Genomic DNA, 27,599 nt, shown 5'->3' on the forward strand with positions numbered 1-27,599 from the left:
TTCCGAGTCTCCCTACTAACTAACGCCCAAATTGAGAGAACAAGAAGAACTAGCTAGATTAGTCAAGAGCTGATTGCAAGAACTCAATAAGGATATTTCCTTTTCAAGGTGGGGAATTGTAAGAAATCATGAATTGGAAGAAATTGTGAATTGTAAAAGATTACGAAGGCAAATGACATGTTGGCCTTTATTGCAAGGGGGTTGGAGTATAAGAGTAAGGAAGTCTTGCTACAATTGTACAGGGCCTTGGTGAGACCACACCTGGAGCACTGGGCACAGTTTTGGTCTCCTTATCTAAGGAAGTATATACTTGCCTTAGAGCTGGGTGCAACGAAGGTTCACTAGATTGATTCCTGGGATGAGAGGGTTGCCCTATGAGGAGAGATTGAGCCTATACTCTCTCGAGTTTGGAAGAATGAGAGGTGATCTCATTGAAACATAAGATTCTGAGGGGGATTGACAGGATAGAAGCTGAGAGGTTGTTTCCTCTGGCTGGGGAGTCTAGAACTAGGGGTCAGAGTCTCAGGATAAGGGGTCGGCCATTTAAGACTGAGATGAGGAAGAATTTCTTCACTCAAAAGGTTGTGAATCTTTGGAATTCTCTACCACAAAGGGCTGTGGATGCTCATTGTTGCGTATATTCAAGGCTGAGATCGATAGATTTTTGGACTCTAGGGGAATCAAGGGATATGGGGATCGAGCGGGAAAGTGGAGTTGAGGTCGATGATCAGCCGTGATCTTATTGAATGGCGGAGCAGGCTCGAGGGGCCGTGTGGCCGACTCCTGCTCCTATTTCTTATGTTCTTATGGTGAAGGTCATAGACAAAGGATGGAATCCCGAACCTTCTGGGCTTTATGACTCAGTACCCTGCTAGGCAGTGCCTTTACTCAATGAGCCATTGATATTTACTTTAAAACCATTTAAAACATGGAGAAATGCAGATTTAGCAATATTGAGTCAGAGTAATCTCCCACTAATTCCATAGTTAACAAAACATTGAAGGTGGCAAGACAAGTTGATAAAAGCTGTTAAAAAGCATACGGGATCCTTGGCCAGAGTTCAAAGGAAAGGAAGTTATGCTAAACCTTTATAAATCACTGGCTGGGCCCCCGCTGGAGTATTGTGTCCGGTTCTGGGCACCGCACTTTAGGAAGGATGTCAAGGCCTTGGAGAGGGTGCGGAGGAGATTTACCAGAATGGTGCCGGGGATGAGGGACTTCAGTCTTGTGGAGAGACTGGAGAAGCTGGGATTGTTCCCCTTAGAGCAGAGGAGGTTAAAGAGGGAGATTTAACAGAGGTGTTCAAAATTATGAGGTGTTTTGATAGAGTAAATAAGGAGAAACTGTTTCCACTGGCTGCAGGGTCGGTAACCAGAGGATACAGATTTAAGATAATTGGCAAAAAAGCCAGGGAGAAGATCAGACGACTTATTTTTTTTACACAGCCAGTTATGATGATCTGGAATGCGCTGTCTGAATGCAGATTCAACAGTAACTCTCAAACAGGAATTGGATAAATACTTGAAAACAACAAAAGTGCAGGGCTATGGGGAAAGAGCAGAGCGAGTGGGACTAATTGGAGAGCTCTTTCAAAGAGCCGGCACAGGCACGATGGCCTGAATGGCCTCCTTCTGTGCTGTATTATTCTATAATAAAATGATTCAAAAAGGAAGGGCAAACACTGTCAATACACTCTCCAGTACTCAGAGTTAACAATAGGCTGCGATCCACTCACCAGATTCACTGAGCCCATGGGTTTCCATTCCATCAATACAGGCCAATATCCACAGGACAAAGACTGAAAGTGCCCAAGGCATCCTAGAATAAAGCAAAAGATAATAAGCTTCATTATTTCTTTATTGACACGCGAGAGAGATTTGTTGCTTTTCAAGGTGAGGGAGTTTAGTACAGAGGAATAGAACACTTTCCTTTATTGAGCACTCAGCGCCAACACAAAGTACTTCACAGTAACAGTTTTAGGCAGGAGAAGACCTTCGGCCCATTTAGCCCACCTACCCCCAGTGTTCCCTTGGTGAATTTCTGATAACCCCGAATCCCATTTGCTTAAAAGAACCTGTCTAGTTAACTTCTTGAAACCCATTAAGCTTTCTTGTTCCACCACCTGTGCTGGTAATCTGTTCAATCTTCCTTATCCAAGGAAGGATATACTTGCCTTAAAAGGAATGCAACGAAGGTTCACCAGACAGATTCCTGGGAGGGAGGGATTGTCCTATGAGGAGAGATTGAGGAAACCAAGCCTATATTGCCTAGAGTTTAGATTAACGAGAGGTGATCTCATTGAAACTTAAGATTCAGAGGGGGATTGACAGGGTAGATGCTGAGAAGATGTTTCCCCTAGCTGGGGAGTCTAGAACCAGGGGTCACAGTCTCAGAATAAGGGGTCAGCCATTTAGGACTGAGGGGAGGAGAAATTTCTTCACTCAAAGGGTTGTGAATCTTTGGAATTTTCTACCTCCGAGGGCTGTGGGTGCTCAGTTGTTGAGTACATTCAAGACAGGTCGATAGATTTTTGGATATTAATTGAATCAAGGGGTATGGGCATAGGGTGGGAAAGTGGAGTTGAGGTAGAAGATCAGCCATGATCTTACTGAATGGGGGAGCAGGCTCAAATGGCCTACTCCTCCTCCGATTTATTATGTAACATATTGAACACACTTTTAGTAAAAAAAAAATCTCTTGCATTTCCTATTTACTTTTGTAGTCCTCAATTTGTAAATATGACCCCTTGTGCTTAAATTCTGTACACAGAAGCAGATAAGCTTAACTTGGATCTAATTCATCCGAACCTTTCATAATTTTAAACTCTACCATATCCCCTGTCAGTCTTCTCTTTCCGAGAGAGAAAAGACCCAGGATCGTCAATCTTTCCTCGTACGTCATTCCCTTAATTTCAAGAATCAACCATGTAACCTTTCGCCATTCTCCCTCCAAAAACTTGAATTCAGCACAGTGTGGTCAGGTTGAGGGTAAAGCTCCCAATACTCTGTCCAATCTCAGAAGGGCATTTGTACTTTGTCCAAACTTAGTATAGTGTATTCGCTGCTCACGATGCGGTCTCCTCTACACTGGGGAGACCAAACGCAGATTGGGTGACCACTTTGCTGAATACCTCCATTCAGTCCACAAGCGTGACCCCGAGCTTCCGGTCACCTGTCACTTTAATTCGCCGTCCCACTCCCACCCTGACCTCGGCCTCCTACACTGTTCCAATGAAGCTCAACGTAAGCTCGAGCAACAGCACCTCATCTTTCGATTAGGCACTTTACAGCCTTCCGGGCTCAACATCGAGTTCAACAACTTCAAACCATAACCACCGCTCCCAATTTATCAGACAGCAGGGGCTGGTTCTGGTTCTGCTGTTGCCATTTACAGCTCCTCTAGACCCATCTTGTGTTTCTGTGTTGTCCCCCTTTTGTCTTGCACCATCATCCCTTTTGTCATTTAATCACTCCTGCCCTCCACCCTATCACAGACCTTCCCTTTGCTCTTTCCTCCATTCCCACCCTCTCCCCTTTTCCCTGGCTCTGCACTTGCTTATAAACTGTTAAATCTCTACCAGCTTCCAATTCTGATGGAAGATCATCGACCTGAAACGTTAACTCTGTTTCTCGCTCCATAGATGCTGCCTGACCTGCTGAGAATTTCCAGCATTTTGTTTTTGTGTCACTGAGCACTGCTTATTCTGCCATTCTAATTTACTCACACAGGTCTCTCAGTAAGACCGCCACTTTGGGTTGTGGGTCCATGCCGCATTAGGAACCCAGACAGATGCCCCTCCAAGTTCAATGCACTTCAGGGTCCTTGCAGCTGATAGAGCTTCACCGGTGTTGCCTGGATCGGAACCCAGGGCACAGGGGTCAAAGGCCAGTGACCAATCTGCTGAAAGGTTGATCTGAATGAAAAGTGTTATGGGGAGAATCATTGCATTGTGTGATCATGGGAAGTATGAAAAATATGCAAAATATTGACAAGCAATAAGGTGTGTGTGTTTCCATTATAAATATCTGCAGCCACAGAAATTGCTAAAGAATGTAATAGATACACACATACATATATTACAGTCAATAGCAATCTGTGGCTATTTATAATGGACACACACATATAAAAAAAAAGTGAGGAAGAATGAGACAGCGAGCGAGAGAGACAGCGAGCGAGAGCGAGAGAGACAGCGAGCGAGAGAGACAGCGAGCGAGAGCGAGAGAGAAAGAGACAGCGAGCGAGAGCGAGAGAGACAGCGAGCGAGAGCGAGAGAGACAGCGAGCGAGAGCGAGAGAGACAGCGAGCGAGAGCGAGAGAGACAGCGAGCGAGAGCGAGAGAGACAGCGAGCGAGAGCGAGAGAGACAGAGAGCGAGGATATCCTATGTCCACATTTATAATGAAAACTGCCCTATTTAACCTTGTCACCAATGCTCCCACTAATGTGTTTTGTGTGTGTGGTCCCTTGAATGGACTGCGTGGCCCAAAGTTTCGCGATTGCGCAGCTTAGAGGGAATGTTGCTTGTCACACTAATTATACCCTCGACTTTGGTAACAGCACCATCTCTAATGGGTAGAGGTTGTAAATGTGTTTATGTAGAACCATACTGCACAGGAGGTCGTCATTCAAAGAGCCGGCACAGGCACGATGGGCCGAAAGAGCTATCCAATTTGTCCCACTCTCCCCCTGTTCTTTCCCCACAGACCACCACTTTTTTTTTTCCATGGGCAGTTTTAATCATCAATGGTACTTATAACGGAAAAAGCCGATAGGAAATATGCACAAGTATTAAGTTTTTAATACATTAGTAGATCTTCTGTGGCATTGCTCATAGTGAGCCGGAAGATGGGTGTGTGTGTGCGCGTGTGTGTGCAAACAGTGTTATGCAAAGTAGGATAGTCAGGGACACTGATGTCTAGGGACTATGAGGAGAGTACCCAGGGTCTGGGAGCATTGGGATGAGGTGGGCTTACACAGCTCCAAGAACACTGGAGAGGCAGGTCCTCGAGTTTCTCTCAGTATATCCCATTCTTCTCTTAGGCAGGCCCTCGGAGCCGAGGATGACTTGCTTCCACACTAAAAATGAGTTCTCAGGTGACTGATGAGTCCAATGCGGGACCCTACAGTCTCTGTCACAGGTGGGGCAGACGGTGGTTGAAGGGGCGGGTGAGTGGGGTGCTTGGGTTGACGTGCGCTCCTTCCGCTGTTTACATTTGGCTTCCGCTTGCTCCCGGCGAAGAGACTCGAGGTGTTCGGCACCTTCCCGGATGCTTCTCCTCCACTTTGAGCGGCCTTGGGCCAGGGATTCCCAGGTGTCGGTGGGGATGTTACACTTTTTCAAGGAGGCTTTGAAGGTGTCCTTGAAGCGTTTCCTCTGCCCATCTGGAGCTCTCTTGCTGTGCCGGAGCTCCGAGTAGAGCGCTTGTTTTGGGAGTCTCATATTGGGCATGCGGACAATGTGACCCGTCCATCGGAGCTGATCGAGCATGGTCAAAGCTTCGATGCTGGGGATGTTGGCCTGCGCAAGATCACTGACGTTAGTGTGCCTATCCTGCCAATGGATTTGCAGGATCTTAGAGGCAGCGTTGGTGGTACCTCTCCAGTGCTTTGAGGTGCCTGCTGTACATGGTCCATGTCTCTGAGGCATACAGCAGGGTGGGTATCACTGCTGCTCTGTAGACCATGAGCTTAGTGCCGGGTTTGAGATCCTGTTCTTCAAACACTCTCTTCCTCAGGCGACTGAAGGCTGCACTGGCACACTGAAGGCGACGTTGGACTTCGTCGTCAACATCTGCCCTTGTTGACAGTAGGCTCCCGAGGTATGGAAAGTGGTCCACGTTGTCCAAGGCCTTGTCGTGGATTTTGATAATTGGGGGGCAGTACTGTGTGGCGGGGGCAGGTTGGTAGAGGACCTTTGTCTTACGGATGTTTAGTGTAAGGCCCATGCTCTCGTACGCTTCGGTGAAGGTGCCGGCGATGGTTTGGAGTTCGACGTCCGAGTGAGCGCTGACGCAAGTGTCGTCTGCATACTGTAATTCGACAACAGAGGATGGGATGACCTTGGATCTGGACTGGAGGCGACGGAGGTTGAACAGTTTAATCCCATTATTACAACTGTGACTACACTTCAAAAGTACTTCATCGACTGTGATGCGCTTTGGGACGTCCTGAGGTGGCGAGAGGCGCTATATAAATGCAAGTCAACCTTTCTTTTTACAAATGTGGACGTGGGAATTTATAAATGAGGAAATGTTAACAAAAAACAGAGACAAAATGCAACAGGAAGTCAGGTGGTGCAGGCTGGAAGCGCACACAAATAAAAGATTTTAAAATAAATTATAGATGTCAAGACCTCCCCAAAACATGAACAGAATGCAGTTGGGGTTGTTGAAAAAACAAAATGCAACCTTTAAGTTGCAGCAGAGTTCCAAGGCTGCGACTGTAATATCTATACAAGCCCATCCCTTCTTTGATAAATCACCCCCACCTCCTCACAATCTCTCTCAAGCCCTTCTCTCTCCAGAAGAATGTCTAAATGCCCCTTGAATCCATTTATACTGCATCCGATGTCCTTCCATTGTGCCTTATTCTGCAAGAGAAACACCAACAGGACACAGCTCACAAGGACGGTCGCAGCCCCTGAAACACGGAGGTTGGATTGCAACCACTTGCTCATCCTTAGAAACCCTGAAAGTATCAACAGAACATTGACAGTGTGATTAATCCCCCAAACCAGCTAGGTCCAAATCACAGAGACAGGAAAGATGATCAACTTCTCCCCATCTTACGCTAGCTTCTCTCCATTAAGATAGAACTTTGGGTTTCACAGTGCCTCCTCATAACAAAAGGATATCGAGGCACTGGAGAAGGTGCAAAATAGATTCACAAGGACGATACCAGAACTGAGAGGTTATAACTATCAGGAAAGACTGAACAGGCTGGGGCTCTTTTCTCTAGAAAAGAGAAGGCTGAGGGGTGACCTAATAGATGTCTTAAATTATGAAGGGGTTTGATAGGGTAGACATAGAGATGTTACCACTTGTGGGAGAATCCAAAACTCGGGGCCATAAATATAAGACAGTCATTAATAAACCCAGCAGGGAATTCAGGAGAAACTTCTTCACCCAGAGAGTGGCGAGAATGTGGAACTCACTACCACAGGGAGCGGTTCAGGCGAAGAGCAGAGATGCATTTAAGGGGAAGCTAGATAAACACATGAGGGAGAAAGGAATAGAAGGATATGCTGATAGGATGAGATGAAGAAGTGTGGGAGGAGGCTGGTGTGGAGCATAAACACCGGCACGGACCAGTTGGGCTGAATGGCCTGTTCCTGTGCTGTAAATTCCAAGTAAGTACACAACCATGCACAGATTCCCATTCCCTAGAGTCAAGCCATGATTGATATTCCCAGTCAGACTTGAGAATATGCCATGTCCTCAATTCTGATGCCATTGATCAGAGTTACTTGTACATTAACAGAGAAGATGTCTAATTAATCAACTGAGCCACTTTTCTTTACAAGAGCAAGAACTTTAAATAAGACATAATTGCTCATGTTAGATTAACGTCTCTCGCTCCACACAGACATAATTCACCAAGCCTTCTTCGGCAGCACCTCCCTGATGCGCTATCAATTACTCAAAAGACTGAGGTTAAGCGAGTAACTAACAGGCTTTTATTAAAAAGAGAATGAAGGTGTGCCTCAAGTGGTCGACCAGTCCAGAATACAGAGGGACTGTGGAGCAGTCACCTTTATACCTGGACTCGTGGGAGGAGTCAGCCGAGGCATGTACAGACATGTACACAGTGGAATACAAACAGTGGTTTACCACATTCACCCCTTGTTTAAAAATGAGTCCGGCGGGGTGAAGTGTATTAAAAGTTAGTGTATTAGAGTCTCTCCAGAGGTCTTGTCTGCCGCTGTGATCGACGTGGCGACGGCAGGGGTAGTGAAGCTTCTGGTGTCGAGTCCCGCGTAGACTGGGGCACTGGTGTGTAGTCCTCGTGGGTGTCGAGCGGGTCGCGGGGCCCAGGCGTGCCATCTGTTGGGGCTGGATATCGGGTCGTGGGGGGGGGGGGGGGTGGTAGTGGGTAGTGGGTTACTGCAGCTCCCAAGGGTGCGAGGTCTCATATGGAGACTGTGTCCTCCCGCCCGTCCGGGTACGCAATGTTAGCATACTGGGGGTTGGCGTGGAGGAGGTCGACCCTCTCAACCAGGGGGTCCATTTTATGGGTCCTCACATGTCTTCTCAGTGGGACTGGCCCTGGGGACGTCAGCCATGGCGGGTAGCGATGTCCCCGATGTGGACTTCCTTGGGAAGACAAACATTTTCTCATGAGGGGTGGCGTTAGTGGCAGTGCAGAGCAGTGACCGAATAGAGTGGAGCGCATCGGGGAGCACCTCCTGCCAGCGGGAGGTCGGAAGGCCCCTAGGCTTTAAGGCTAGCAGGGCGGCCTTCCAAACTGTCGCATTCTCTCTTTCCACCTGTCCGTTCCCCCGGGGGCTGTAACTGGTGGTCCTGCTTGTGGCAATACCTCTAGCGAGCAGGTACTGGCGGAGTTCGTCGCTCATAAACGATGAGCCTCGGTCGCTATGGATATAGCTGGGGAAACCAAACAGGGTGAAGAGGTCGTTCAGACATTTAATGACCGTGGCACTGGTCATGTCCGGGCAGGGGATGGCGAACGGGAAATGGGAGTACTCATCAATAATGTTGAGGAAGTACACATTGCGGTCGGAGGAGGGGAGAGGCCCTTTAAAATCAACGCTCAGGCGCTTGAAGGGGCGAGTGGCTTTTATCAGGTGAGCCCTGTCTGGTCTATAGAAGTGCGGTTTGCACTCAGCGCAGACTTGGCAGTTCCTGGTCATGGTCCTGACCTCCTCAATGGAGTAAGGCAGGTTGCGGGCCTTGATGAAGTGGAAGAACCTGGTGACCCCCGGGTGGCAGAGGTCATTGTGGAGGGCCCGCAGTCTATCAATCTGCGCGCTGGCGCAGGTGCCACGCGATAGAGCATCCGGGGGTTCATTGAGCTTCCCGGGCCGGTACAAGATCTCGTAATTGTAGGTGGAAAGTTCGATTCTCCACCTCAAGATCTTGTCGTTTTTGATTTTGCCCCTCTGCTTGTTGTTAAACATAAAAGCAACTGAACGCTGGTCAGTGAGCAGGGTAAATCGTTTTCCGGCCAGGTAGTGCCTCCAATGACGCACAGCCTCCACAATAGCCTGGGCCTCCTTCTCAACAGCGGAGTGTCTGGTCTCCGGGCCCTGGAGGGTTCGTGAAAAGAAGGCCATGGGTCTCCCCGCCTGATTAAGGGTAGCGGCCAGGGCAAAGTCGGACGCGTCGCTTTCCACCTGGAAGGGGATGGATTCGTCCACTACGTGCATGGTGGCTTTGGCAATGTCTTCCTTGATACGGTGGAAGGCTAAGCGGGCCTCTGCCGTCACGGGAAAAAGAGGTGGACTTGATCAGCGGACGGGCCTTGTCCGCATAGTAGGGGACCCACTGGGCGCAATAGGAGAAAAACCCTAGGAACCTCTTCAGGGCCTTGAGGCAGTGGGGCAGTGGGAGTTCCATAAGGGAACGCATCCGGTCGGGGTCGGGACCGATGACTCCGTGTTCCACAACACAGCCAAGGATGGCGAGGCGGGTTGTGCGGAATATGCACTTCTCCTTGTTATACGTCAGGTTCAGGAGTTGGGCGGTGCAGAGGAATTTTTCGAGGTTTGCGTCATGGTCCTGCAAGTCATGGCCGCAGATGGTCACATTGTCCAGATATGGGAAAGTGGCCTGCAATGCATTTTGATCGACCATCCGGTCCATCTCCCTTTGGAAGACGGAGACCCCGTTGGTGACGCCAAAGGGAACCCTAAGGAAGTGATAGAGGCGGCCGTTTGCCTCAAAGGCAGTATACTGGCGGTCCTCAGGGCGGATAGGGAGCTGGTGGTACGCTGATTTCAGGTCAATGGTCGAGAAGACGCGGTACTGCGCGATCTGGTTGACCATATCAGCTATGCGGGGGAGTGGGTAAGCGTCCAGCAGGGTGTAGCGATTTATTGTCTGGCTGTAGTCGATGACCAGGCGCTGCTTCTCGCCGGTCTTAACGACAACAACCTGGGCTCACCAGGGGCTGGTGCTGCCCTCAATAATCCCCTCCTTCAGGAGCCGCTCCACTTCGGTTTTAATGAACACCCTGTCCCCGGCACTGTATCACCTGCTCTTTGTGGCGATGGGCTTACAGTCGGGGGTGAGGTTAGCAAACAGTTGGGGGGGGGGGGGGGGTGACTTTGAGTGTGGAGAGGTTGCACCTGGTGCGCGGCGGGCAATTTTGAAGCTGCTGGCTGTGGACTGTGAGTGGGGGGAGGGGTCCACCGTACGCCTTCGTAACACTTTTAAGGTGGCACTGAAAATCTAACCCCAGTAGAACGGCAGCGCAGAGGTGGGGCAGGACCAGAAGTTTAAAATTATCGTACACAGTCCCGTCTACTAAGAGTGTCACCACGCAGTAGCCGCCAATGTCCGCCGACTGGGACTCAGAGGCCAAATCCGCTGGTGCGCAGGCAGGACTGGGAGAGAGCAACGCCGCACCGTGTCGGGGTGGATGAAGCTCTCCGTGCTCCCAGAGTCAAATTGTTTCGTGACCATTTACCTTAATGTCCATTGTGGACCGGGGCCAGTTGGTGCGGTCTCGCTTGGTCCAGCGTAACGGAGGCCAGCGTAGGGGTCGGTGTGTCGCTGCGGGTATCAGATGAGGCGGTGTTGGGGGCCTGCTGCGTCCCGGCTGTCGTCCAAGATGGCGGCGTCCATGATCCCCATGTGGCTGGAGGCGTCCAAAATGGCTGCTGTTCCGGTGGTTCGCACATGGCTGGGGAGGCCCAAGATGGCAGCCCGCACGGCCCACACGCGGCGCTGCTGGGGTTCGGGGTGGCTTTGGCTCTGCAGACACTGGCGTAGTGTCCCTTCTTCCCGCAGCCCGAGCAGATCGCATTTTTCGCCGGGCAGCACACTCTGGGGTGTTTGGCCTGGCCACAGAAGTAGCATTTCTGGCCTTGGGACACTGCTGTCTGGCCTTGGGGCACTGCTGCGGTAGTTGGGCCGTTGCTGGGATGTGGCTGGGGTGGCACGGCGCTATGAGACGGTCCTACCATGTCCCAGGCTGTCGTTCCCCGCGGCGTCCACGGTGCAGAGGATTAGGCATCCATGCCCCGGTAGGCTGCGTCCAATGATAGTGCGAGTTCAGAGGCCTTGTTGAGGTCGAGGTCACTCTGCTCCAACAGTCGCTGTCGGGTGTAATTGGACCTGTGGCCCGCTACAAAAGCGTCCCGGATAAGTTCCTCTGTGTACACGGCGGCCTTTACATCCTTACAGCCACAGGCCCGGCCAAGCACAGACAGTGCCTGAAGGTATTCCCCGGTCGATTCCCCAGGTTGTTGTTTACGACTCCCCAGGAGGTGCCTGGCGTACACCTCGTTCACTGGGCGCGTGTACTGGTCCTTGAGGAGCTTGATAGCATCCGCGTATGAGGTCGCATCCTGGATGACTGAGTACGCTCGGTGGTTCACTTTGGAGGTCAGGACATCCAGTTTGTCCTCGTCCGATTTGACCATTGCAGCCGAGGCGATCAGGAATTTTTCAAAGCACCTAAGCCAGTGAGTAAACTTGGTGGATGCGTCCGCCTCCCGATGGTCTAAGTCCAGGCATGCTGGTGTGAGGATCTTCTCCATTATAAAAATCTTGTTAATAAAATTGATGTGCTATCAATTACTCAAAAGACTGAGGTTAAGCGAGTAACTAACAGGCTTTCACTAACAAGAGAATGAAGGTGTGCCTCGAGTGGTCAACCGATCCAGAATGCAGACGGACTGTGGAGCAGTCACCTTTATACCTGGACTCGTGGGGGGAGTCAGCCGAGGTATGTACAGACATGTACACAGTGGAATACAAACAGTGGTTTACCACACTCCCAAACCCTCGAACTCGACCACCTAGAAGGACAAGGGCAGCAGGCATATGGGAACACTGCCACCTCCACATTCCCCTCCAAGTCACACACCATCCTGACTTGGAAATATATCGCCACGTCAAAATACTGGGACACCCTCCCAAACAGCACTGTGGGAGTACCCTCACCACACGGACTGCAGCAGTTCAAGGCGGCGGCTCACCACCACCTTCTCAAGGGCAATTAGGGATGTGCAATAAATGCTGGGCCTTGCCAGCGACGCCCACATCCCAGGAACAATTTTTTTTTTTAAATCATAAGGGTATGGGTCAACAATTAAAATGATTCCGAAAACAAACAAGCTTTTCTCCCCACTCACTCTAATCAGTTCTTTAATTTCCAATTTTTTTTTGGCGAATTTTCTGCTCCTCAATGTGATGAAGGTCAGTGCTGAGGAATGGAAGACTTTACATTTCAGGCACAAAGCTTGATGCGAGCATCAAACACTCCCAGGTTAGATACAGAGTAAAGCTCCCTCTACACTGCACCATCAAACACTCCCAGGTTAGATACAGAGTAAAGCTCCCTCTACACTGCTCCATCAAACACTCCCAGGGCAGGTACAGCACGGGTTAGATACAGAGTAACGCTCCCTCTACACTGTCCCATCAAACACTCCCAGGGCAGGTACAGCACGGGTTAGATACAGAGTAAAGCTCCCTCTACACTGTCCCATCAAACACTCCCAGGGCAGGTACAGCACGAGTTAGATACAGAGTGAAGCTCCCTCTACACTGTCCCATCAAACACTCCCAGGGCAGGTACAGCACGGGTTAGATACAGAGTAAAGCTCCCTCTACACTGTCCCATCAAACACTCCCAGGGTAGGTAAAGAGTAAAGCTCCCTCTACACTGTCCCATCAAACACTCCCAGGGCAGGTACAGCACGGGTTAGATACAGAGTAAAGCTCCCTCTACACTGTCCCATCAAACACTCACAGGACAGGTACAGCCTGGGTTAGATACAGAGTAAAGCTCCCTGATGTGCCTTCAATAACCACAAAACTAGAAGTTATAGGCTTAAACAAGTTGGCTTTTAATCACTAAGATCAGAGCTACATCTCAACACACCGACTGGCTCACAGGAATGAGTCATACAGATCCGGGGATCTTTATGTAAGAGAAGTCAGGGGCGGAGCCAAGAGCCAAAACCTGGAACCTTCCAGGTTAGTCAGGAAAGAGGAAGTGAAACTATACACAGTGTGGGGGAGGGTAATATACATGAGTACAGGAAATACAGGATCAAGACAAACAGATTTCATTACACTCCCTCTACACTGTCCCATCAAATACTCCCAGGGCAGGTACAGCCTGGGTTAGATACAGAGTAAAGCTCCCTCTACACTGTCCCATCAAACACTCCCAGGGCAGGTACAGCCTGGGTTAGATACAGAGTAAAGCTCCCTCTACACTGTCCCATCAAACACTCCCAGGGCAGGTACAGTAGTTAGAAACATACAACACAAAAGGGGCCCAATTTGGCCCATTGAGTCTGTGCTTTGAAAGAGCTTGCCAATTAGTCCCACTCACCTGCTTTTTCCCCGTAGCCCTACAAAGGTTTCCTTTTTAAGTAGAGATCCAATTCCCTTCTGAATGTTACTATTGATTTCTGCTTCCACCGCTCTTTCAGGCAGCGCCTTCCAGATCACAACAACTCACTGTGTAAAAAATATTCTCCAGTCCTCCAAAAAGAAAGAAAAACAACTTACATTTAAAGAGCTTCCTGTAAATGGGAATAAACACAAGGTTTCCACCACGCCCTGGTGGTCCTGGAGACTCCAGGGATTCAAGATTAATCTCCTGAACATAGTGAGCACCCTGGGAGATTAACATGCGTAATGATATTCCGTGGTTACGGCATCTAATAAAACCGTTGTGTGTTCAGCTCCAACAGCACCAGGCTTCCCTCTACTGCTCACTTGGTCGAAGACAACATCCCAAAGCGCCTTACAGCCAATGTTATAATGTAGGAAATGCAGCAGCCAATTCACGCACAGCAAGCTCCCATAAACAGCAATGTGATAATGACCAGATCGTCTGCTTTTAGTGATGATGATTGAGGGATAAATATTGGCCCCAGGATACCAGGGAGAACTCCCCCTACTCTTCTTTGAGTAGTAGCTGTGGGGTCTTTTTACGTCCACCCGAGAGAGCAGACGCGGCTTCGGTTTAACATCTCATCCGAAAGATGGCACCTCCGACAACGCAGCGCTCGGTCGTGCAATACTGAGGTTGTGTGCTCAGGTCTCTGGAGTGGGGCTTGAACCCATGACCTTCCGACTCTGAGGCAACAGTGCTGCCCACTGAGCCACAGCTGATGCCAGCACTTCGAAAGCCGGAGCGCTGTTTTCCCAACACGCTGTCCATGAGGTTATCGGTTCGAAGAAAGGGTCAATTGTAAACATGAAACTCATGCTTTACTTTCAAACCCATTAGCGTTGAATAAATTCTCTGCATAGGAAGCTTGACAAGACTTAGATGGCATTCAGCCTGAATGAGCCAGTGGATCAGTAACAGTGATATTAAATTAGGAACTTACTTCAATAACTAAATGAATTCAGACTGGAATCCAGAAGTAACACACAATTCCATTAAGGATTATATTGCATGGTCATTTAAAAAAAAAAAATCACTCTCGGGATGAGGGCGTCACTGGCAAGGCCTCAACAACCAAATGTCTCGCTAGGCCACATCAGAGGGCAGGTAAAAATCAACCATGTTGGAGTGGGACTGGAGTCACATAAAGGCCAGACCAGGTAAGGATGGCAAGTTTCCTTCGCAAAAGGACATCAGTGAACTAGGTGGGTGTTTACAACAAACCAACAGCTTCACGGTTACTTTTACCGACACCAGTGAGATTTGAACTCGAGATGTCCAAATTCAGACCAGGTCTCCGGAATCCTGCTCCAGTATCTACCACTATATGACCATTGCCCTGAATGTCACCATCCAGGGATAAACAGCAAGTTTCTGCATTCCAAACAGCCTGAGCAAACTAGAGACACTGCTGGCATTGTAACCAAGGCACCCCACCAATGTTCTCCTTCATTTTGTTTTCGGTGCACGGCCCATTCAAAATACCGTGCATGCGCAGTTTTTCACATTGAAAAGCCGGCGAGCCAGCTGCGCAGGAGGTCCCATGAGCTGTGCAGCCTTAAATGGAACATTGCACCCTACCATCCCTGGAGATTGCCTACACTAGGGCTAGAGCAACAATAATTTGCATTTATATAGCACCTTCAACATAGTAAAATGTCCCAAGGCGCTTCACAGGAGCGATTATCAAACAAAATTTGGCGCCGAGCCACAGAGGGAGCTATTAGGGCAGGAGACCAAAACCTTGGTCAAAGAGGTAGGTTTTGAGGAATGCCTTAAAGGAGGAGAGCGAGAGTCGGAGCGGTTTAGGGAGGAAATTCCAGAGTTTAGAGCCTAGGCAGCTGAAGGCACGGCCGCTAATGGTGGAGCAATGGAAATTGGGGAAGCTCAAGAGGGTTGTCGGGCTGGAGGCGGTTAGAGATAGGGAGGGGCGAGGCCATGGAGGGATTATAACATGAGGACGACAATTTTTAATCGAGGCAATGTAAATCAGGGAACAGAAAGAAAGCAATAATTTTACCAGCATGCAGAGAGCCAAGAACAGCGAATTCAAGGAGCCAGATGGAACTGTGAAAGAAGAAGCCATATAACCTATTTAGAAAAATACACTATCCTATGAAAGAACTCTAGCTATTGAGATAAGACAGTTGTTGACCCTGAATAAATAACCTTATTGAAACAGAAGGTGCATGGCTCCAACAGGATGACTTTTGGGAACAAAAACAATGGTTCACCCGGATAAGGTGTTTTAATTTAAACTTCGTAAAGATGACATAAAATAAGGGACACCTGCCCTTCACACCATTTTATATGGTCAACCCAGAACACCTAGAGATTGGACAAGATTCTGGAATATTACGAGCTGATATGGCAGTAAGAATTGCGGAGGTCGGCAGAAAGATGAATAGGGATAATTAACTTGCATCAGCAGAAAACCTTCAAGGAAATACAACTGGAAAAGGGTATAAATATTGAAGTTTCAAATGAGATAGCAGAGTCGCTTTAATCGGGCAAGGCGATTCTCGACCACAGAGGTGGCTCTGTGGTCTCCAACTCTTTGTACCTCGGGGATCTAAGGTATTTGATATTGATGGATATCCTGTACAGAAAACTTTAAGAACTGTAATACTGTGGAGAAGTTAAGATTTAAAAGTAAGATTCTCTGTTAATAATATCATATTTTTTCCCTTTTTAGAACTGTTAACATTATGATTGACTGATTCATCAACTGTAAATTGCATGCCGGTTCTTTAATAAATCTCTATATATTTTTAGAATTGTCTCACATAAGTCTTCTGTATCAAGAACTCGCGAACTCAATCTCTGTACACTCTTTGGTGGAGGTACAATTCTGAAGGAGTTCTCCGGACCCTCATAATATCCGGGACGTTGCAGTCTAGCTAAACTTATTAAAAGCGCTATCTGGAGGACGGCAACATTCTCGGGTTGTTCCTTTCCTTTCGGGAGAGATAGCCCGGACCTTTAGACCCAATTAAGCATCTTTAGGATTCGGCTACCTCAAACTTTAGTTAAAGGTGAACGTCTGAGAAATACGCTTGATCCAGGGTAGCCCCAAAGGGGCTAGGAGTGTTAAATATTCTTTCAGAACAATCTGAGGAAGAAAGATCTCGAGCTACACTTCAAAAGATCCTTCATCAATCTCCTTCTTCTGTGACCCAGAAGATGCCCAATACATCAGAAGCAGAAGCTCTCATCACTAGGAGCCATCTAAGTTCACATGATGCACAGGTACAATTCTGAAGGAGCTCTCCGGACCCTCATAATATCCGGGACGTTACAGTCTAGCTAAACTTATTAAAAGCGCTATCTGGAGGACGGCAAAATTCTCGGGCAACAGAAATAACAGTTGCAGAGGCTCCGTGTGGACGACTGACTAAATGAATAGTCCTTCAGCTACACAGTTAGATCCTGCCCAGCATTCTGTATCTATAACCCGTGCTGTGCCTGCCCTGGGAGTGTTTGATGGGATGGTGTAGAGGGAGCTTTACTCTGTATCTAACCCGTGCTGTACCTGCCCTGGGAGTGTTTGATGGGACAGTGTAGAGGGAGCTTTACTCTGTATCTAACCCGTGCTGTACCTGCCCTGGGAGTGTTTGATGGGACAGTGTAGAGGGAGCTTTACTCTGTACCTAACCCGTGCTGTACCTGCCCTGGGAGTGTTTGATGGGATGGTGTAGAGGGAGCTTTACTCTGTATCTAACCCGTGCTGTACCTGCCCTGGGAGTGTTTGATGGGACAGTGTAGAGGGAGCTTTACTCTGTATCTAACCCATGCTGTACCTGCTCTGGGAGTGTTTGATGGGGACAGTGTAGAGGGAGCTTTACTCTGTATCTAACCCGTGCTGTACCTGCCCTGGGAGTGTTTGATGGGACAGTGTAGAGGGAGCTTTACTCTGTATCTAACCCGTGCTGTACCTGCCCTGGGAGTGTTTGATGGGACAGTGTAGAGGGAGCTTTACTCTGTATCTAACCCGTGCTGTACCTGCCCTGGGAGTGTTTGATGGGACAGTGTAGAGGGAGCTTTACTCTGTATCTAACCCCTATCCATCAATAGTTAATTAAAAAAAATAGTTGACACTAGAGAAAAATATAACAAGCACCAACATGCACTCATTAAAGGTGCGAGCCAATAAAACCTGTTGAGTAATTGCCTGATGTCAAAGTCACAGAAAAGGCATGTTGGAGCCAATCGCTCCTTCAAAACAAGGAGTCAAACTGTTGAGAGCCAGGACAGAAAGAATTTGCCTTTCTGCAGCTCCTTTCACTACCTCAAAACACCCCAAAGAGCTTTACAGCCAATTTGTGCACAGCAAGCTCCCACAGACAGCAATGAGATAAATGATCAGATAACCTGTTCTACTGATATTGGGTGAGGGATACATATTGGCCAGAATTCCCCTGCTCTTCATGCAACAGTGGCCGTGGGATCTTTTACGTCCACCCGAGAGAGCAGGCGGGGCCTCGGTTTAACGTCTCACCCGAAAGACAGAACCTCCGACAGTGCAGCACTCCCTCGGCACTGCACTGGGAGTGTCAGCCTAGATTTGTGTGCTCAAGTCTCCGGAGCGGGGCTTGAACCCACAACCTTCTGACCCAGAGGTGCGAGTGCTGCCCACTGAGCCACGGGTGACAACTAAGGGTCAAGCTCCTGACTAGACAGAGATCATGGCTGTGGTTGGGAGACTGAATGAAGAATTTGAATGCGAGCAATGTCATAGCTACATTTCTTCACTTGGGTCAGATATCAATCAGACTGGTCTGGACCTGTCCCAGGCAACAATATGGACATTTTCATCTCCGTTTCAAAAGAAAAATCAATCTTATTTCCACAACAGGATTATTGACTGATGAGATGTCAGAGGGTCCCATAAAATCTTCAATTAGCACTTAGTTGTCCAGGTAATGAATTACCCCAGAACTCCCGACACGAGGCAGCTTATCCATCAGAACCTGTGACAAGTCCTCAATCACTCCAATAGTGCATCAGCTTCTTCCAGACAGTTACTGCAAGGAAACCTTGCTGTTAATTCAATACTTTGATATTTTACTCAAGACAGACTGGAGTTGAAACAAAACAAAATTATCAGCGACCTCGAGGGACGAGAGAAGCCGGGGTTGTTCTCCTGTGTCAGCCCTGGCTCAGTGGGTAGCACTCTCTCTCTCCTCTGAACCAGGAGGTTGTGGGTTGAAGCCCCACTCCAGAGACTTGAACACAAAAACCTGGGCTGACACTCCCAGTGCAGTGCTGAGGGAGGGCTGCACTGTCGGAGGAGCTGTCATTCAGATGAGATGTTAAACCGAGGCCCAATGTTCACTTTATGCTGCGTGGCCGCGCAGCGCTCTAGGAGTCCCGCACAGCCGGTGAGCTGGCTTTTAAATTGAAAAACCGTGTGTGAAATTTTGAATGGGCCACGCAGCCCATTAAAGGGAGCATTGCTGAGGCCCCGGCTGCTTCTTGGGTGGATGTAAAAGATCCCATGACACTATTCCGAAGAAGAGCAGGGGGAGTTCTCCCCGGTGTCCTGGGGCCAATATTTATCCCTCAATCAACATCACTAAAAACAGATTATCTGGTCATTATCACATTGCTGTTTGTGGGAGCTTGCTGTGCACAAATTGGCTGCCACGTTTCCTACATTACAACAGTGACTACACTTCAAAAAGTACTTCATTGGCTGTAAAGCACTTTAGGATGTTCTGAGGTCATGAAAGGCGCTATAGAAATGCAAGTCTTTCTTTTTTCCTTAGAGCAGAGAAGGTCAAGGGAAAGATTGAATAGAGGTGTTCAAAATCATGAGGGGTTTACCTAGAGTAAATCAGGAGAAATGGTTTCCACTGGCAGGAGGGTCAGTAACCAGAGGACACAGATTCATGATCCCAGCACCCCCCCCCGCCCCTCTCCCCTCCCCCCACCCCCGGTTCCAGCACCCCCTGGCGAGCCCTTCCACCCAGTCCCAGCCCCCCTTCTCCACCCCCCCCGATCCCAGCACCCCCTCTCTCCACCACCCCCCCCCCCGATCCCAGCACCCCCTCTCTCCACCCCCCCCCCCCCCCCGGTCCCAGCACCCCCTGGCGAGCCCTTCCACCCAGTCCCAGCCCCCCTTCTCCACCCCCCCCCCCGATCCCAGCACCCCCTCTCTCCACCCCACCCCCCCCGGTCCCAGCACCCCCTGGCGAGCCCTCCCTCCCAGTCACAGACCACCGCCCCCACCGGCAATCGCTTCCACCCCCCGCCCCCAGGCCTAGCCCTGCCCCCAATTCCACCCCACCCATCAAACTCTCCCCGCCCCCAGTGAGCTCTCCCTCCAGTTCCAGCCCTCTGCACCCCCCCTCCCCACCACCGCCCCCAACTGGGCAAGCACTCCCACCCCCAGCCTCCAAGCAGCAGCAACAAATATTTAACAATGTAATAAAACATCCCAAGGCAGTTCACAGGAATGTTATCAAAAGAAAATGACACTGAGCCATATAAGGAGATATTAGGGCAGATGAACAAAAGCTTGGTCAAAGAGGTAGGTTTTAAGGAGCATCTTAAAGGAGGAAAGGTAGAGGGGCAGAGAGGTTTAGGGAGGGAATTCCAGAGCTTAGGGTCCAGGCAGCTGAAGGCACGGCCACCAATGGTGGAGTGATTAAAATCGGGGATGTTCAAAAGGCCAGAATAGGCGGAGTGCGAAAGTCCGGGGGGTGAAATGGCTGTTAGAGATTTCAGAGATAGGGAGAGGCGAGGCCACGGAGGGATTTGAAAACAAAGATGAGAATTTTAAAATCGAGGCGTTGCCGGACCGGGAGCCAATGTATGTCAGCGAGCACAGGGGGTGATGGGTGAACGGGACTTGGTGCGAGTTAGGACACGGGGCAGTGAGCACAGGGGGTGATGGGTGAACGGGACTTGGTGTGAGTTAGGACACGGGGCAGTGAGCACAGGGGGTGATGGGTGAACGGGACTGGGTGCGAGTTAGGACACGGGGCAGTGAGCACAGGGGGTGAGGGGTGAACGGGACTCGGTGCGAGTTAGGGCACGGGGCAGTGAGCACAGGGGGTGATGGGTGAACGGGAGTTGGTGCGAGTTAGGGCACAGGTCAGCGAGTACAGGGGGTGATGGGTGAACGGGACTTGGTGCGAGTTAGGGCACGGGGCAGTGAGCACAGGGGGTGATGGGTGAACGGGACTTGGTGTGAGTTAGGACACGGGGCAGTGAGCACAGGGGGTGAGGGGTGAACGGGACTCGGTGCGAGTTAGGGCACGGGGCAGTGAGCACAGGGGGTGATGGGTGAACGGGAGTTGGTGCGAGTTAGGGCACGGGTCAGCGAGCACAGGGGGTGATGGGTGAACGGGACTTGGTGCGAGTTAGGGCACGGCCGGCAACACGTAACGCCTTCAGGACGGGAGAAGAAAATTGAAAAAAAAGACAGAAATAAAAGTAATTTACAATTTGCAGACCTTCAGCAGAGAGAGTTACACGATATTAATCCAACTGAATGGTTCGGGTGGACATCGTAAACTATGAGAAAGGAGACCAAACATTTTATGAACAGAGGAACAAGATGATTGAATTACACTCCCCTGACTCACCGGCCTTGTAAAGTCTACCCGCCAAGGAACTCTGCATACTTTCTCATGATTCAGCTGGTTTCCAGAGCAGAGTGGAAGAGATTGGAAGTGAGTCAAATGTAATAAAGATGATTGCTATGTTTGTGCAACAGCAATATGGGATCACATAAAACTGATCTGTGTTCACCTCCAACAGCACAATAACAATATATCACCAGGTTTTGTGGCTTCTCTCCGCTGCTCACTCGGTCCAAGACAGATTGGACGCTCCACCGGGAGTTGGCAGTGCTGGGATACTCCAACAACAACAACTTGCATTTATATAGCACCTTTAACATAGCAAAACGTCCCAAGGCGCTTCACGGAAGCGATTATCAGACAAAATTTGACACCGAGCCACATAAGGAGATATCAGGACAGGCGACTAAAAGCTTGGTCAAAGAGGTAGGTTTGCAAGAGCGTCTTAAAGGAAGAGAGCGAGGGAGAGAATTCCAGAGCTCGGGGCCCAGGCAGCCGAAGGCACGGCCGCCAATGGCGGAGCGATGAAAATCAGTGATGCGCAAGAGGCCAGAATTGGAGGAGCGCAGAGATCTCGGAGGGTTGCAGGGCTGGAGGAAGTTCCAGAGACAGGGAGGAGGGGGGGGGGGGGGGCGAGGCCATGGAGGAATGTGAACATGAGGATGAGAATTTTAAAAATCATCCCACTCCCCCACCCTTTCCACTTGGCCCTGTAAATTTTTTTCCTTCAAGTATTTATCCAATTCCCTTTGAAAGCCACGATTGAGTCTGCCTCCACCACCCTATCAGGCAGCGCAGTCCAAATCCTAACCACTCATTGCGTAAAAGAGTTTTCCCTCACGTCGCCTTTGGTTCTTCTGCCAATCACCTTTTCGGCAGTCAATCGAACAGCCTCCTTTCCCCCCCCCAATCGCAGATATTTTTATAACTAATAAACAAAAAATGTTCAAAGAAAATTTGAAGAGAAACACAATTTATTGTAAAGCCCCAATGATTATTCTCCCGGGTATTGTTGGCCACAGTGTCCCGGAGATTAGTCTTTCATTCCTAGAGACTCCAGGGCAATCCCGGAGGGTTGGCGACTCGAGATCAGACTGGATCATTTGAAAACTTAGTGTGGACCATTTTGAAACAACAACTTGTATTTATATAGCGCCTTTAACATAGTAAAACATCCCAAGGCGCTGCACAGGAGCGATTATCAGGCAACATTTGACACCGAGCCACATAAGGAGATAATAGGACAGGCGACCAAAAGCTTGGTCAAAGAGGTCGGTTTTAAGGAGCATCTTAAAGGAGAAAAGAGAAAGGTAGCGAGGCGGAGAGGTTTAGGGAGAGTATTCCAGAGCTCAGGGTCCAGGCAGTTGAAGACATGGGCATCACTAGTGGAGCGATTGAAATCGGGGATGTTCAAGAGGCCAGAATTGGAGGAGCGCAGAGATCTGAGGGTTGTAGGGCTGGAGGAGGTCACAGAGATAGGGAGGGGATGAGGCCATGGAGGGATCTGAAAACCAGGATGAGAATTTTTAAATCCTTAACCGGGAGCCAGTGTAGGTCAGAGCACAGGGGTGATGGGTGAACGGGACTTGGTGTGAGTTAGGACACGGGCAGCAGCTTGTAATTCGAGTTCTCTTCACATGAAGCTGGACGGATGGGACATATTCCAAACCCTAGGCAGCACATCATGCACGCACCCCCACCCCCACCACACACAGGCAAGAGCCGGAGCACTGGAAAGACATGGCAAGAACTGTTTATATACACACACAGACAGACAGCCTACCGACCCCCCTCCCTCCCTCCTGGTGACAGTAGCGGGCCGTGTTACTGTTCGGGACCTACCTGGTCTCGGTAACAAGCTGGATGTCTGTTGCTGGGCTGGTTACACCGAGTCTCCCGATCCTCGCTCAGTCCATGGCTTTCCCCCGCTCGGGCTGCACTCTCCCACAGCCCCGGTCCCGGTCTCTCACCGCATTCCTCCTCCTCTCTCTCTCCCGTCGCTCAGCCTGTCTCTATAGCCCACAGTCTGTGTCCCTCTCCCCTCCCTCGGTCAGCTCCTGCTGCCTGTCTCGTTGGGTCTGTCTCTTATTTCGTTCTCTCTCCCTCAGTGTGTCTGTCTGTCTCTCTCTCTCTCTCCCTCAGTGTGTCTGTCTGTCTCTCTCTCCCTCAGTGTCTGTCTCTCTCTCTCTCTCTCCCTCAGTGTCTGTCTCTCTCTCTCTCGCTGTCCCTCAGTCTCTCTCTCTCTCTCCCTCAGTGTCTGTCTCTCAGTGTGTCTGTCTGTCTCTGTCCCTCAGTGTCTTTCTGTCTCTGTCTCTCTCTCCCTCAGTGTGTCTGTCTGTCTGTCTCTCTCTCCCTCAGTGTGTCTGTCTGTCTCTCTCTCTCTCCCTCAGTGTCTGTCTCTCTCTCTCTCTCTGTCCCTCAGTCTCTCTCTCTCTCTGTCCCTCAGTCTCTCTCTCTCTCTCCCTCAGTGTCTGTCTCTGTGTCTTTCTGTCTCTGTCTCTCTCTCCCTCAGTGTGTCTGTCTCCCTCTCTCCCTCAGTGTGTCTGTCTCCCTCAGTGTGTCTGTCTGTCTCTCTCTCCCTCCCTCAGTGTGTCTGTCTCTCTCTCTCCCTCAGTGTGTCTGTCTCCCTCAGTCTCTCTCTCTTCCCCTCTGTGTCTCTCTCTCTCTCTCCTCCCCTCAGTTGCTCTCTGTCTGTCTCTCAGTCCCACGCTCCAGGCTGCCCCGAGCGGAAACTGACCAGCTTCTCTCCCACTTTGCTGTAACTAACCCGGAGTGTGGAAATTGACAAACTTTGCAGTAATTGGAGGGATGCCCGGGGCCGGAACCAGCAGAGTGGCGTCATTCTGTTCCTCTGTCAACACACAGCCCGAGCCCCGCGGGCGGATGTGCTCATACCGCCCACAGTTTGCAGCAGCCCCGGGTCTACAAACCCTGCAGGCGGAGCCTGGGGGAGCGATTTGCTGCCGCTCTCGCCTCGTTAAAGGGCCATTCCGGGGAGGAATAGTGGGACCATTATTTTTTGTCTGGTTGCTAAAAGCAGACAAAAAAATTATAGTCACACAGCATGCTCTCTCCCTCAGTGTCTGTCGGTCCCTGTCTGCCTCTCTCTCTCCCTCACTCAGTCTCTGTGTCTGTCTGTCTCCCTCTCCCTCTCCCTCAGTCTCTGTCGGTCCCTGTCTGCCTCTCTCTCCCTCAGTCTCTGTCGGTCCCTGTCTCCCCCTCTCTATCTGCCTCTCTCTCTCTCTCTCTCAGTCTCTGTCTCTCTGCCTCAGTCTCAGTGTCTGTCTGTCTCTCTCTGTCTGTGTCTGTCTACCTCAGTCTCAGTGTCTGTCTGCCTCTCCCTCAGTCTCTCAGTGTCTGTCTCCCTCAGTCTCTATAGACTATAGACTCTGGAACAGTTCCCATGGATTGGAGGGTAGCTAATGTAACCCCACTATTTAAAAAAGGTGGTAGAGAAAAAACGGGGAATTATAGACCGGTAAGCCTGACATCGGTAGTGGGGAAAATGCTAGAGTCCATTATAAAAGATGTAATAGCAGAGCACTTGGAAAACAGTGACAGGATCGGACAAAGTCAACATGGATTTACAAAAGGTAAATCATGCTTGACTAATCTACTGGAATTTTTTGAGGATGTAACTGGTAGAATAGATAAGGGAGAACCAGTGGATGTGTGTATTTGGCCTTTCAGAAGGCTTTTGATAAGGTCCCGCATAAGAGATTAGCATGCAAAGTTAAAGCACATGAGATTGGGGGTAAGGTACTGACTTGGATAGAGAACTGGTTGGCAGATAGAAAGCAAAGAGTTGGAATAAATGGCTCTTTTTCTGAGTGGCAGGCAGTGACTAGTGGGGTACCGCAGGGATCGGTCCTTGGACCCCAGTTATTCACAATATATATTAATGATCTAGACAAGGGAACTAGATGTAATATCTCCAAGTTTGCAGACGACACAAAGCTGGGTGGGCGTGTGTGCTGTGAGGAGGATGCAGAGAAACTCCAGGATGATTTGGACAGGTTGGGTGATTGGGCAGAAACATGGCAGATGCAGTATAATGTGGATAAATGCGAGGTTATCCACTTTGGTGGCAAAAACAGGAAGGCAGATTATTATCTGAATGGCAATAGATTGGGAGAAGGGGAAGTGCAACGACCTGGGTGTCCTTGTGCACCAGTCGCTGAAGGTAAGCATGCAGGTGCAGCAAGCGGTTAAGACGGCAAATGGTATGTTGGCCTTCATAGCGAGAGGATTCGAGTACAGGAGCAAGGATGTCTTGCTGCAGTTGTACAGGGCCTTGGTGAGACCACACCTTGAGTATTGTGTGCAGTTTTGGTCGCCTTATCTGAGGAAGGATGTTCTTGCCATGGAAGGAGTTCAGCGAAGATTCACCAGACTGATACCTGGGATGGCAGGGATGACGTATGAGGAGAGATTGGGTCAATTGTGCTTGTATTCGCTAGACGGGGCCTCGGTTTAATGTCTCATCTGAAAGATAGTAACCAGTAGCACTATGGCTGTCGATTCATCTTAGTATATCTCCAGAGATCAGGTCTGTATTCTGTTAGTCACTGAATCTTCCCACTAGATTACTTGCTGCCAGGTGCATTTCTTTTTCAAGGCCTTGTGTTTTATTTGAAAGCCCTGGAGCTCCCCTGCTGGCCTGGTGTATAAAAATGCCGTTCCTCCATCTGTGCCTCTGTCACCCACAAGACCCGACTGTTCCAATGTTTCTCCTGGCCAGCTTCCCGATCTCCGCTCTACACAAACATCAGCTCCTCCAAAACTCTACTGCCTGCATCCTCTTCTGCACCAAGTCCCACTCACCCCCTCTCCTTGTTGACCTACATTGGCTCCCGGTTCCCCAATAGCCTCAAATGTAAATTCCCATCCTGCTGTTTAAATCCCTTCCCATCTCTGTAGCCTGCTCCACCCCGACAACCCTCGAGCCCCCTTCCCTCGCCAGGAGCCTTCCATTCCTCCAACTCTGGCCTCGTGCCTTCTCCCCGTCCTTCGCCCCACCATTGGCGGCCGTGCCTTCAGCTGCCCGGACCCCGAAATTCTCTCCCTAAATCCCTACACTTCTTCATCTTCCTCTCCTCCTTTGAGACGCTCCTTCGAACCTACCTCTTCGACCAAGCTTTTGGCCACCTGCCCTGATATACCCCTTTGTTGACTCGGTGTCCAAGCGCTTTGGGATGTTTTTTCGAGCCAAAGGTGCTATATAAATGCAAGGTGTTGTTGTTGTTGTAGACCTTGCAAGTTACCCTTGCATTTACATGTGACTTCATCAGGTGAAAACATCCCAGCGGGCTGAAAGCTCGTGGCCGCCCCAAGAGTTGCCGGTGTCACCGCAGCCCCGGGTTAACGCCGCCGAAAGTGGGCGAAGTGCCGCATGAGAAAAACTGGTGCTGGGGGCTGAGGGTTAGTAGCCCAGCACTGACTTACTGAACTCAGCACGAAGGGCAAAGTTAGCCGTGGTGATGTTAAGGCGGCGTGGCAGTCCAACTGACGTCACCTCTCCCTCATTTTTAATTTTCAGGGCGCTGGATCTTACCGGCCGCGCTGCCAGGTCTCGGAAAATGGAGGATGCCGTGGGACATGCCACCAGCTGGCGAAAGAGCGGTGACCGCTCTCTTTAAGCGAAGTCAAAACATAGAAGATAGGAGCAGGAGTAGGCCATTCGGCCCCTCGAGCTAGTTCCGCCATTTAATGAGATCATGGCAGATCATCCAAATTCAGTGCCCTGTCCCTGCTTTCTCCCGATATCCCTTGATCCCTTTAGCCTTAAGAAATATATCTAACTCCTTCTTGAATATATTTAATGAATTAGCCTCCACTGCCTTCTGTGGTAGAGAATTCCAGAGGTTCACCACTCTCTGGGTGAAGAAATTCCTCCTCATCTCAGTCCTAAACGGCTTACCCCTTATCCTTAGACTGTGTCCCCTGGTTCTGGACTCCCCCGCCAGCGGGAACATCCTTCCTGCATCTAGTCTGTCTAGTCCTGTTAGAATTTTATAAGTTTCAATGAGATCCCCTCTCATTCTTCTAAACTCCAGCGAGTATAAGCCCAATCGACCCAATCTCTCCTCATACGTAATTCCTGCCATCCCAGGTATCAGTCTGGTGAATCTTCGCTGCACTCCCTCCATGGCAAGAACATCCTTCCTCAGATAAGGCGACCAAAACTGTCTCTGTCTCTCTCTAAGTCATTCTCTGTCTATCTCTCTCTGTCTATCTCTCTCTCTCTATCTGTCTCTTCCCCTGTCTTTCCCTCTCTCCGTCCAGTACTTGCCCTATGGGTGAGATTGGAAACCCGTTGCCTGGGGTTCATTGGCCATGGACTTGTGCTAAAACAATTCAGTGACACGGCAGTACCCCAGTGCACCCTGGACATGGTGCCGCTCCCCACTCTTCA

The 27,599-nt window shown here is 49.8% G+C and overlaps 1 protein-coding gene across 1 annotated transcript in view; it reads right to left on the minus strand.

Annotated features, from left to right (window-relative positions):
- il1rap (interleukin 1 receptor accessory protein) overlaps positions 1 to 24,066 on the minus strand; it is a 101,489-nt gene extending 77,423 nt beyond the window's left edge. Inside the window, exons 1-4 of the mRNA XM_085989692.1 lie at positions 23,027 to 24,066; positions 13,530 to 13,681; positions 3,725 to 3,913; positions 1,736 to 1,818 (exon numbers count right to left, since the gene is read on the minus strand). Of these exons, the coding sequence (XP_085845818.1) occupies positions 1,736 to 1,818; positions 3,725 to 3,774 (133 nt within the window). The 5' untranslated portion in view covers positions 3,775 to 3,913; positions 13,530 to 13,681; positions 23,027 to 24,066. The remainder of the gene's footprint in view (positions 1 to 1,735; positions 1,819 to 3,724; positions 3,914 to 13,529; positions 13,682 to 23,026) is intronic.
- Between the last annotated feature and the right edge of the window lie 3,533 nt (positions 24,067 to 27,599).

The sequence above is a fragment of the Somniosus microcephalus genome, chromosome 6, assembly GCF_052327205.1.
Source record: "Somniosus microcephalus isolate GS21.2 chromosome 6, FLI_Smic_1.0, whole genome shotgun sequence".
NCBI lineage: Eukaryota > Metazoa > Chordata > Chondrichthyes > Squaliformes > Somniosidae > Somniosus > Somniosus microcephalus.